Source organism: Panthera pardus, unplaced genomic scaffold (assembly GCF_024362965.1).
Source record: "Panthera pardus isolate Hobbes unplaced genomic scaffold, ASM2436296v1 HiC_scaffold_17, whole genome shotgun sequence".
NCBI classification, from domain to species: domain Eukaryota; kingdom Metazoa; phylum Chordata; class Mammalia; order Carnivora; family Felidae; genus Panthera; species Panthera pardus.
Window position 1 is genome coordinate 15,753,465 of NW_026526732.1, and position 12,372 is coordinate 15,765,836.

At 42.9% G+C, this 12,372-nt stretch overlaps 1 protein-coding gene across 3 annotated transcripts in view; it reads left to right on the forward strand.

The window, feature by feature from the left end:
• RMND1 (required for meiotic nuclear division 1 homolog) overlaps positions 1-12,372 on the forward strand; it is a 45,220-nt gene that overhangs the window by 2,174 nt on the left and 30,674 nt on the right. For 2 of the 3 annotated variants that reach the window (XM_019431750.2, XM_019431747.2), the window contains exon 2: positions 3,603-4,120. The exons of the other annotated variant lie outside the window; for it this stretch is intronic. In XM_019431750.2, coding sequence (XP_019287295.2) covers positions 3,617-4,120 — 504 coding nt within the window. In that variant the 5' untranslated portion in view covers positions 3,603-3,616. The remainder of the gene's footprint in view (positions 1-3,602; positions 4,121-12,372) is intronic. 3 annotated transcript variants of the gene reach the window in all.

The following is a 12,372-nucleotide window of genomic DNA, read 5'->3' on the forward strand; positions in this document are numbered from 1 at the left end:
AATGTGCCGGAAAGATGGAAAAATAAATAGCACGAAATAGGAAAGAGTTTAACCTTTCCTGCTGCAGGCAGGAAGGGGTGAGACTTGGTGTGCCTGTGGAGGACCTGGTTCCAGATGGGACCAGCAGAAGGGAAGCCAGAATCCATGGGCACGGAATCGGTAGGCGGGCAGGCAGATCATGGTGAGAGCGTGTGGAAATTCTCTTCTGATTGTTTCTGTTTTGTCAATGAAAGAGGAAGCAAGGAGGCATTGGAGGTGTGAAGAGAGGGCACAGAGTAGACTCTGGTGGGGAAAGAGGTTAAGGTTGTTGAGCAGCAGGAAAGGGTGCTCCTAAAGGAAGTGGTCATGATTCTAGAGTGAGACCAGCTGGCATGGTTGGTTGGTTGGTTGGTTGGTTGCCTTTAGCCACGTTCAGATGCAGTACAGGCACAAATAAGGGGAAGTATATTTGATTCTGGTTGATGTTATGTCATGTGAGCCTGTGGGTGAGAGAGGGATTCAAAGGATTTGAGGTATATGGGAGAGAGATAGTAGACCACGGAATATAGGCTGAGCATGGCAGAAGTGAAGTGAGTGGGGAGTGAGCGACAATGAAAGGATGTCTGGATCATTGGACCGTTCAGTCCTATTGGGGATGAAGAATTGGGATTAAGAGGAGGAGTGAGCTTGAAAGACCAGACATGGGCGCCTGGGTGGCTCAGTTGTTAAGCATCTGACTTCGTCTCGGGTCATGATCTCTGTTCATGAGTTGGGTCCTATGTTGAGTGAGCTCAAGTCTTGCTTCAGGTGAGCTTGAGCCCCGCTTCGGGTGAGCCCTGCCTCTCGCTTTCTTCCTTTCTCTTTCCCTCTCTCTCTCTCTCTCTGCCCTCGCTCACTTAACCCTTCCCCTCAAAAAAAAAAAAAAAGACCAGACATGATGTTTGGAGCAGAATGCTTGAAATTGAGAATATGCGGTTACAATTACTGATAATGACATGCCTAGAGCAGGACTCTCCAATAGAAATACAGTGCAAGCCACATAACGGCATTTGAAGGTTTCTAGAGGTTTTGAAGGTAAAAATAAACAAGTGGCATCAATTTTAATTTACTTTATGTAACCCAATATATCTAAAAATACTATTTCAACAACTTATCAGTGTAAAAATTAGGGAGATGTTTAATTTTTTTGTATTAAGTATAAGATACAAAGTACAAAAAGCATTCAGTGTTATTGAAGCACATTTCGGGTGCTCAGTAACCGTATGCGCTCCGTGGCTACTATGCCACCAGGAGCATATGACCGTGGGAGGGAGCGATGCAGGAAGGGTGGAACGCAAGATCGGTCGGAGAACTCGGGCTGGGGAATTGGAAGAACCGCGTCCACCATGGATCTGCACAAAACGTAACGCAGAGCTTTTTAGAGTCATTAACACTCTAACATACTTTCAACCTTTAGATTTAGTTTGTACAATTAAAATTTAACTTTACTGAGATGCGCCCCAGTTTTTCACAAAGCCTAAATTGTGTGTGTGTGTGTGTGTGTGAGAGAGAGAGAGAGACACCTTAAATGCTACATCTGTCTTCCTCGGCAAAGATTAAGAGAAAACACACTTCTTGTTTGTCTGGTAGCGTTTGCATTCTTTGTCCTAGTGCTTTGAGTAGCCTCTATAGGAAGGCAGTCTTTAGTTTCAAGGTAAGAATTTCCTCGAAGAGAATGGAAGGCTCTGTGTATACAAATTTCCGACATGTATTGTAATTAGGTTCTTCAACATCCACTGGTTGAGCCGGCAGGGAATAGTACTAATTAAAGGTCAAGTGTAGTAGCTCGTTGGACTAGAACTAAACACCCAGTTCCAGCTTTTGAGGTGTTTTGAAAACAGCAGCTTCTGCCCCCCTCGCTTCGCCGTGACTCACCCTTGTCCTCTTCCTCCTGGAGGTAGGTAGTAAATCGTAGTGGTTACCGTGTCGTCTTTGGAATTGGAAAAGCCTGGGTTGTAATTAGGTCTCAGCAAGGGAGTCCGCCTCTCGGCCTCAGCTTCTTCGTCTGTAAAATGCCTCCTGGGGTAACAGTGAGGTAAAGCGGAGGGCCTAGTGTGTAGAAAGTACCCAGTAAGGCCCTGGTCTCTCTCTGTTCCCGGTCTACCTTGTTACCGAACGTAGGTTTCTTAAACATACATCTGACCGTGTGAGTGTCACGTTGAAAAGCTGTGGCTTCCCCCTACCTGTAGACACTTTTGCATCACTGACTGGCCACTGGCTCCTTTTCAGTCCTAATCTGCAACTTGCTCCTGCCTCCCCTCAAGTTGCACCTTGGTGGCCAAACAGTACTCTGTACCTAGAGTGTTTGATTTGATGATCCCTCTGCCCTTTTGAGACCCAGTTCAAATGTCACCTCTGTCAATATGTCCTACCCACCCTCACCTGAGATGCTCCCTTCTCTTGGCCCCATAGCAACTGGCACATAGCTCTGTTCTGAACTTAATCACATTATTCTGTTTCCCCAGCTAGACTGTGAATTCTGAGATCAATGATTCATTATTCTATCTCTAGCACCTAACATGCTATTTTTATAAAGAATTATTAGTATTGATTGCCTATTAATAGGCTTGCCTTTACAGAACAAATATTTTATGCTGTAAATAAGGTGGGGGGCGGGGGGGGCGCCTGGGTGGCTCAGTCGGTTGAGCGTCCAGCTTCGGCTCAGGTCATGATCTCACAGTTTGTGGGTTCGAGCCTCGCATCGGGCTCTGTGCTGATAGCTTAGAGCCTGGAGCCTGCTTCAAATTCTGTGTCTCCCTCTCTCTCTGCTCCTCCCCCGCTCATGCTGTCTCTCTCTCTCTCTCCTTCAAAAATAAATAAAAACACTAAAAAAAATTTTTTTTTTAAATAAGGGGAGGGGATTATTTACATATGCAGTCTCTTTCTTTTGGAGCATGAACACGTGTCTCTCACATCCTTTACCCCCACTACCAGGCCGATCTCAACCTGAAGAGCCCTTTGCCATTCAAGAAGCAGCTGGAATCTTTCCGAGAACCTTTCCTGACTCTTCATGTAGAATTAGGGGAGCTCCTAGTGTGTTTCCTCCGCAGCTTGTACTGTATGTAGCTCTTTCATAGAACCTAGGGCCTGTTCCACTGAGTTATAATGGGCAGCTGAAAATGCCTGTCTCCTCCAGACCATTAGCACCTGATGGCAGGAACTCTGTCCTTTCATGGCCCTAACTCATTGTTGATCTCATTGAATAAATTTTGAGTAAAGGAATTTAGAAGTATAGATTGTTTTTAATGGTAATGCTAATGAAGCATTTAATGGTAAATGCTAATGAAGTAAACGAAAAGATCCCATCACTCTATTTTTCTTTTTTAGGTCCTTGTCATGTCACTAGCTTTCTAGTGTTGTAATCTTCCAGAAAGAAGGCCAGAGGTTGATTAAAGGAAAGGTGGGGGGAGCACTTGCATTGACTTTTTTTAACCTCATTCTTTTTCTAGTCTTAGGCTAAGGTGTATTTGTTTTGCAAATGGTTTTACAGAAATATGCTTATTGCCTAGGAAGATACTGTATATATTTGAAAACATTAAAACAAAAACAAAAAAGCCTTGAACCTCTAATTCTTTTTCTTTTAGCTTGGGATGTGGTAATGTCAGCCAGACTTTTCAGAGCCCTGGCCGGATCTCACTGTATTTTATCAAAAGTGTATCAGTGCCAAAGACTTGCTCATCGAACGTTAAAACCGCTTAAGGAACTTGAGACTACAATATGCAGCACCGTGACGAGAAGCCAGAACTTGGATTTATTCTTTCCTGAGACAGCAGCGGGTGATTTGAGTAAGTCCCAGGTCCTGGAAACAAGTCAGAAAATACCAAATACAAACATACTGTCTCCATTAAATGCTGCACATTGCCAGGGTGAAAAAGTGCTCCTTCCGACCAGGAAATCGTTTAGTACTCACAGGAAAGTGACTCACAAACCAAATCTATTAGGTTCTAAGTGGTTTATAAAAATATTAGAGCGGCAGTACTCATCTATATCAACGGAAACAGTTGTTCCTAAACAAGACTTTCCGCAAATCAAGAGACCACTGAAAGCGTCGAGGACCAGGCAGCCATCCAGGACCAACCTTCCAGTTCTCTCTGTGAATGAGGTAAATGTGTGATGGTGCCTTGTGCGTACAATCCTTACTTGCACTGTAATCGAGTGCCCGCTGCGCCACAGCCTTGCTGTGAACGTAAGAGATCTGGCAGCAAGGGCTTTGAAGTCTGATAGTAAAACCTGTGACATCCAAAGGGAATCAGCATCTTCATTTTAGGAATCGATAATACATAGAGGGGCACCTGGGTGGCTCAGTTGGTTAAGCATCTGACTCTTGATTTTAGCTCAGGTCTTGATCTTGAGGTCATGAGTTCAAGCTCCACGTTGGCCTCCACGCTGGGTGTGAAGGCTACTTAAATGATAATAATAATAATACATATAAAGGCAAAAATAGGCAATTAAATATAAAAATATAATTTATGAAAAGATTAGTTATTGGCCTAAGGAAACTTTGAGAAAAAAGACTACTATTAAGTCCAATGTTGGAATGGTATTATAAAAAACACCCATTAAACAAAATTAAACTGTAGAAATTCTTCATCAAATTTAAAAACAAAAACAAAAAACGGGTGCCTGAGTAGCTCAGTCAGTTGAGCGCCCAGCTTCAGCTTAGGACATGATCTCACAGTTCATGAGTTCAAGCCCCACATCAGGCTCGTGCTGTCAGTGCGGGGCTGGCTTCAGATCCTCTGTCCTCTGCCCCTCCTCCATTATGTATGTGCGTGGGCGCGCGCGTGCTCTCTCTCTCAAACATAAACATTTAAAAATAATTTTTTAACATTTTCAGTAGCTATGCAGACAGGTAAGCATTCATTAGCCTGTGGTAACTGTATGGGATGGGGTAGTGAAATGACAGAAAATGGGTATAGTCAGAAAACAGTGAGAGGTTTTTGCTTTTCTGGCCTTTAAGGGTTGAAGAGGGTGTTTTTATTTACTGTTAGAGGTTTATGAGAATTTTTCAGATACAACTGCATTTCCCTTCTACATGATAAATACTATTTAAGGTTAAGATCAAGCCCTTTGCTAACTTTTATACCTTGTATAGTACCCAGAACTGTGTCTTATATGTAACAAATACTTATTAAATTAGAAAGGAGAGAAGAGAGGCAAAGGGATCTTTCATGTCTATGGTCATCAACGTTAAAAATGAGAATTGAGAATATTTAAAACAATCAGGCCTTCTGAATCTTTCAGAAAACAGGTTAGAATGTCAGTCTTAAAATCTTGATTCTGAGTAGACCCTGAGCATGTTTAATTTGTGTGTGTGGCGGGGGGGGGGGGGTTGTTGTTGTTGTTTTTACTGCATAGTTCACTTCCTTCAAAAAGGTTGATAGACCTTCACTACTGATCCTCAGGTTATGACATTAGGATTGATTCATGATTTTTGCTTTGGATTCTAGCTTTGTTTATTTCTACTTTACTTTTAGCTTTTTTTATTTATTTTGAGAGAGAGCGTGCAAGCGAGCAGAGGAGGGGCAGAGAGAGAGAATCCCAAGCAGGCCGACGTGGAGCCTGACACGGGGCTTGAACCTACAAACCATGAGATCATGACCTGAGCTGAAACCAAGCATCGGATACTTAACCAACTGAGCCACCCAGGGGCCCCACAGGTCCTGATTTTTTAATTGTATTGTTTAGCTTTGTGATCATTTGGGAAATGCAGTATTTAAGTGACAGATGACATGAAGTGTAAAAACCTGAATTCGTGGCAGATCCAAGAAAGAGGAAGATCTGGGGGTCTGGGTGGCTCAGTCGGTTAAGCGTCCGACTTCGGCTCAGGTGACAATCTCACAGTTTGTAAGTTCGAGCCCCGCGTCGAGCTCTGTGCCCACAGCTCGGAGCCTGGAGCCTGCTTCGGACTGTGTGTCTCCCTCTCTCTCTGCCCCTCCCCCATTCTCGCCCTGTCTGTCTCTCAAAAATAAATGAATGTTTAAAAAAAAAAATTAGAAAAAAAGAGGAAGATCTCCATTTTGTCTTTTGTAACACCTAGCAGCACAGAGAATAGTCTTTTTTTTTTTTCTTTTTAGAGTGTGAGCAGGGCAGAGGGGCAGAGGGAGAGAATCACAAGCAGGCTCCATGTTCAGTACAGAGCCCGACACAGGGTTTGATCCCACAACCCTGGGATCGTGACCTGAGCCAAAATCAGAAGTTGGATGTTCAACCAATTGAGCCACCCAGGTGCCCCAGTAATCAAGTTTCTTAATGAAGAGGATGATACGGTCAGAGGTGTCACTTTTTTTTTTTTTTTTTTTTTATTGGTTGTAAACTCTCAAAGAGACATTATTTCTTCGGGCTGTCCTTCGACTTGGAGGCAATTTTCTTTTTTTTTTTTTTTTTTCAACTTTTTTTATTTATTTTTGGGACAGAGAGAGAGACAGAGCATGAACGGGGGAGGGGCAGAGAGAGAGGGAGACACAGAATCGGAAACAGACTCCAGGCTCCGAGCCATCAGCCCAGAGCCTGACGCGGGCCTCGAAGTCACGGACCGCGAGATCGTGACCTGGCTGAAGTCAGACGCTTAACCGACTGCGCCACCCAGGCGCCCCGTTGGAGGCAATTTTCTTGAATTCGTTATTATTTTTTTTTTTTTTTGAGGATATTTTTTCTGCTTCCAGGAAAGGATTTGAAGTAGATCTTCAAAATTTAATGTAGTTTTAAATGAGATAATGAAAGTATTACATTTGAAATGGAGCAAACAATTGACATGAACAGAGAAATAATTGTTACCTGGTGTGAATAATCTAGGTGAACATTTAGTTCTGAGAAGCCCAATGGTTAAAGAAGGGAATCCTCCTGGGTTATACTTTTTTTGTTCTTTAACGGGGGAAAAAAAAACTTAAAAATGTTTTATGAGGAACTATGGTTTTCTATCACCAAATTTAAGGAGTCATATAGTGCTGGGTTCTCAGACACAAGATATTATGTAACATAATAGGCGTGACCTCAGATGCAGTTTTGCAAAAACAGAAGCAGCATGTGGTCTCTCTGAAGAGCACAGGGAAATAATAGAAAATCTTATGTTTCTAAAAGCATTTATTTTTTCTTTAGTAACCTCGACACCCAATGTGGGGCTCGGCCTCATGACCCTGAGATCAAGAGCGTGTGCTCTTCCCAGGAAGCCAGCCAGGCCCCCCCTTGGAACATCATTTCTGATGATCTTACTCTTCATGGGCGAGCGCAGTCTTGAAGTGTGGCTAGGTCCTATATCCCCAGGGCCGAAGACTGGCTTTTATCTGCCCCACATGGAGGGCCACCGCATTTCCACGTGGGCATCCTGGGGCTGGGGAGTCCCTAGTGGTGGGATAGCCCTTTCTCCCACTCTGGACACAGACAGGAAGGACTCTGCTTTGCACCAGAGAGCAGGTGTGCTTTGTCTCATTCCCCCCACGTGCTCCTGACTCGCCCTCTTTCCTGTGCCACACAGCAAGCTCCCAGAATTGACTGAGTGAGGTTAGTCACTACCCGCTGTACTAGAATCGACTCTTTACCTGGTGTCACTTGCAGAGATCGTAACGTACTAAGATGTTCAGCCCACTTGCCGTTGGCTCGTAGTTTATCTTGGCAGCAACAGTGTTCCTTGTTGGTGCGTCTCATCTCAGGAAGAGGATGCTAGAGGACGACAGCCACTGCTCTGATCAGCATGGAGACGGGCACGTCCTTGTACTGCAGAGTTAACTAGTGGGTTGTTACTAATCGATGGGTTTTTTTGTTTTTTGGGGTTTTTTTTAGCGAGATATAATAGAAAGCATCAGAATGCATTAATCGTGGTAGAAATGAATACTGTTTCATGAAATTTTTGTGTCACGTGTTGGTATGTGTGCCCACGTGCATCTGTGTACTGTGTGTACAGAAGGCTTTTTCGCTGTGGGATGGAGTCAAGAAACTTAAAAGCGAAAGCATTGTCCTGCTGACGTAAAACGTATCTGTGTTGTATAACTTTTATCTACGGTCTATACATAACAGGAAAACATGCATTTTTCTTTTCGTATTTAGAGGCAACATTACAGTAATGCATTACTCTTCTTCAGTACTAGAACGTGAATAAAAATAAGCTTTCTTTTTTAAGAAAAGTGTTCCATCAGAGCGTGTGATGCACTGAAGCGAGGATCATATATAGATTTCTAGCCCCATCTGCTGGAACATGTTTTCTGTGGCCAGCAAAACAAAACACATATTGAAACACTGTGGCTTTCTTGGCTTTCGGTTTTAGGTTTTTGTTTTTTTTTAACATTTTAAAATAGAAAGGCCTACATTTAAGTGTTAAATCGAGTAAGTGTTTGAGGTTGGTTTGGCACATCTACGTAAGAACAAGTTGTTGATCCCTGTCCTAAAGCCTGAAATTTGTGCTCTCACTATATATATGATTCATTATAAAAATCCAGAAAAAGACGTATGAAAACGGAAGCTTCTCACAATATAACAATATAATTAATACGGAAAAAACAGGACTACAACACACTCCGTGGGCCTCTTTCCCTTTACCAAATGGATTTCAGGGCAATCTTGAAACTTAAAGCAAAGAAAAAAAAAAAAAAAAAAGAAACTTATAGCAAAGGATATAAACCTAAAAAAAGATTGATCTAACAAATCAATCTGGAAAACTTTGTAAATCATTTATTAATGGAAGAAGCCGTAACTTACAGAGAGAGTGAGTCCCAGAAGGCTTAAGGATACAGAAAGTAGTGTGGCAAGCCGTGTAAGTTTATGTGATGCTGGCCAGAACTTTGAGCCAAACTAAACAGGAGACAGGGAAAGAAGGAAAGGTGACAATCTTCAGAAAGTCTGCAAAAATCCTTGGAATGGCTAAGTAAAAACAGATTGTGTTTAAAAATTTATTTATAATTTTTTGGAACTCAGAATGTATTTTCTCATGGAAGTAGTGACTGAATGCACTTGAGTGCACGATAGTATGTGTTTTTAGCACGGACGAGTCTGATCAGCAACGAATGATGGTGAGGCAGGCAGGGACCTAGCGGGTGGGAGGGGCTGCGTGGGCTGGAGAACTGGGACCACCTCCTCAGCTTTAGTGAATAATATATTCATTAGTTGAATTATTTCTATTCCTAATTATATTCTTTCCTAATTATATTCTATTCCAATTATATTCAATAGTTGATTATTGCCAGATCTTCCACTTGGTCAGATCTCGGTGGAAATCTGGCTTTTGTGTGAAACCTCAATTTGTTGTTGAGGATGAATTCAAATGTTAAAAGCACTATATGGTCAGGGTGCCTGGGAGACTCCGTTCAGTGTCTGACTTTGGGCTCATTTCATGACTTCATGGCTTGTGAGTTCGAGCCCTGCATCAGGCTCACTGCTGTCAGCACAGAGCCGTCTTCATATCCTCTGTCCCCACCTCCATCCCCCACCCGTTCCCCCCCCCCCCCGCCGCAATGCTCTCTCTCAAGAATGAATAAACATTGAAAAAAAAAAAAACACTATATGGGTCAACTTTAAAAAAACATTTTTTTTAATGTTTATTCATTTTTGAGAGAGAGACAGAGTGTGAGTAGGGGAGGGTCAGAGAGAGAGGGAGACACAGAATCCGAAGCAGGCTCCAGGCTCCGAGCTGTCAGCACAGAGCCCGAAGGGGGGCCAGAACCCACAAGCCACGAGATCATGACCTGAGCTGAAGTCGGACGCTTAACCGACTGAGCCACCCAGGTGCCCCAAATGTGGGTCAACTTTTGAGTTGGATAGTTCTCTGAGCTGCCAGTTTACAATTCTGATTCTAGAACAGGTGGCTTCTGCCCTTTTCAGTACAGTTACGGGAAGATCCTCTACTGGAATAGTTCTTGGACTGAGGCCCCCTTATCTCCTCATCTTTTCTTTTTTGTGACTCCTCCTGCTCTTCTCGCTACAGCCCAGACAAAGTGTGTCAGCTGTAGTAGTCACACAAGTAATTCTGACATCCAACCTAATATCCTGTGATTTTGCTTAGTGAGTTTCAGTAAATTTGTTGGGTCTCCTGCCAAACACAGCCTGCCCACTGTGGCCTTACCTGGCTCCTGTTGGCAGGATTCCTTTCTTTCATGCAGCTTAATCTCATGTCCTCTCAGCTCTTTCTAACTCCATGAAGCCTTAAAAGAACAGATAGGGTTAGCATTTCTAAGCCTTATGCACATAACTGATTTCCTGTACTCCAGTAACTATCTATACTCTGGCTATGGATCCCTATGATCTGTGTATCAGCATGTGCTTACCTTCATAGTGACTCTGGGAACCCGCTGATCAGTTACCCATCTGTAAAAGGAGGGGTATGACATTTATCCTCACTTTCAACAATTTCTGCTTGTCTGACTTGCCTTTTTTTTTTTTTTTTCTAATTGAGATAAAATCATTTTGCTGATGAGTGGACATTTGGTTGATTTTAGGTTTTTCAGTTTGTGTGTTTCTTCGGGGACTCTGTTTATTCCTCTGCTGCTTTAAAAAAAATTTTTTTTTAATGTTTATTCATTTTTGAGAAACAGAGACAGAGCATGAGCCCGGGAGGGCAGAGAGAGGGGGAGACCCAGAATCCGAAGCAGGCTCCAGGCTCCGAGCTGTCAGCACAGAATCTGACATGGGGCTCGAACTCACGCACCGTGAGATCATGACCTGAGCTGAAGTCAGACACTCAGCTGAGTTAGCCACCCAGGTGCCCCTACTGCTTTTTAAATCACACATTAGAGTGGCACCTGGGTGGCTCAGTCAGTTAAGAGTCCGACTTCGGCTCAGGTCATGATCTCACGGTGCAGGGGTTCGAGCCCCGCATCAGGCTCTGTGCTGACCGCTCAGAGCCAGGAGCCTGTTTCGGATTCTGTGTCTCCCTCTCTCTGCCCCTCCCCTGCTCATACTCTGTGTCTCTCCCTCTCAAAAATAAACATTAAAAAAAATTAAATCACACATTAGAATGGCATAACAGATTGAAGAAAAGGCAGGGCAGGCTTAAGCCATTTCTTGACTTTAGGGCCAGGAGTTAGGTAACAGAAGTGGGAGGAGGAAAGGAATCAATATACTACTTTTCTGAAATTTTGTAGTAGGAGCATAACAGAAAGGGAGAGAGTTTAATGGTGACATGAGTAACTCCTAAGAGTAAATTCTGATTCAGTGACTCCTAAGCCTCTCTTAACCAGCGGTGGGTCAGACACCAAACGTATCAAATGGCCGTAGAATCACTCGTTCTGATCAGAAATATAAAACTGTGAACATATGAAAATTCAGATGTAAATTACTTGATACACTTGTTCACCTCCCATAAATTTTGATGATTTAAACATACCCGTACACACGGTAAGAACAACTATAATCTAACCGTGATTGACCATTTGTTTGTGCTAGCCATGGTTCTGAGCACTTGACATTCATCAGCTTGTCTAAACGTCACAGCAGTCCTCTAAGTAGACATTTTGTCATTCTGATTTTCTTTTAACTTTTTTTTTTTTCTTTATCTTTGACAATGATTTTACTTTGGTAGAATTTGAGGATACATTTCGTTTTCATTGTATTGACTTTTATAGTTACTCTCCATTAGTGGTCAGGTTAAACTGATTTTAAATTTACTAAAGGAATATGAAATTTGACTTATGTCCTTTAAGATTGATACAATCTTAAGTAATAGTAGTTCAAGTGATACTTTGATGGCAAAAATCGTGAAGATGGCATTGACTGAGGTTTATTGCCTTCCCATCAGGTCTGTGTTGGCGGGGGACTGGGGAAGAGGAGCTAGTTGGAAGTTCCAGCCCTAACTTGGTTCTGCTATGGGCACCAACTGGGGAGAATCAAATAATAAAATTTACAAACATTCCTTTCCTCTGGTATTTTCTAATCATTTCTTTATCCAATGAATTCCCCAGGGCTGTTGGGGAGTCTTGTAGACAGATTAATGGAGTTGGGAAGGAGAGTGAATTTAATGGGAAACCTATGCTTCCCGCCCTATTCAATTGCCTCTTACGAACCAGATGTGGCTGGTGCAGGTAGTATAGTGGGGAGACATCCAGAGGGAGAAATGGACACGTCTGTGCATTTCCCACTCTCTGAGTCCCTGATCCTACTCTGTAGTCTGTGATTTGGGGGTCCTCCAACATTTCCAAGCTGTTGCATCTTCACATTTAATATTTTTGTGGGAAACGAATGGGACCAAAGTTTTAGGACACACGGGATGTGGTTGCTAATTTCTCTTGGAGGGATTTGCGGTGAGGGTACAACGTGGCTGGAAGGGGGTTTCTGAAACTTATGTTTCTACCTGATTTTACCTTATAGGTCAACAATTCATGTCTAAATACGTGGTTGGTGGGGATAAATCCTAACAGGGCGAAATTTAGT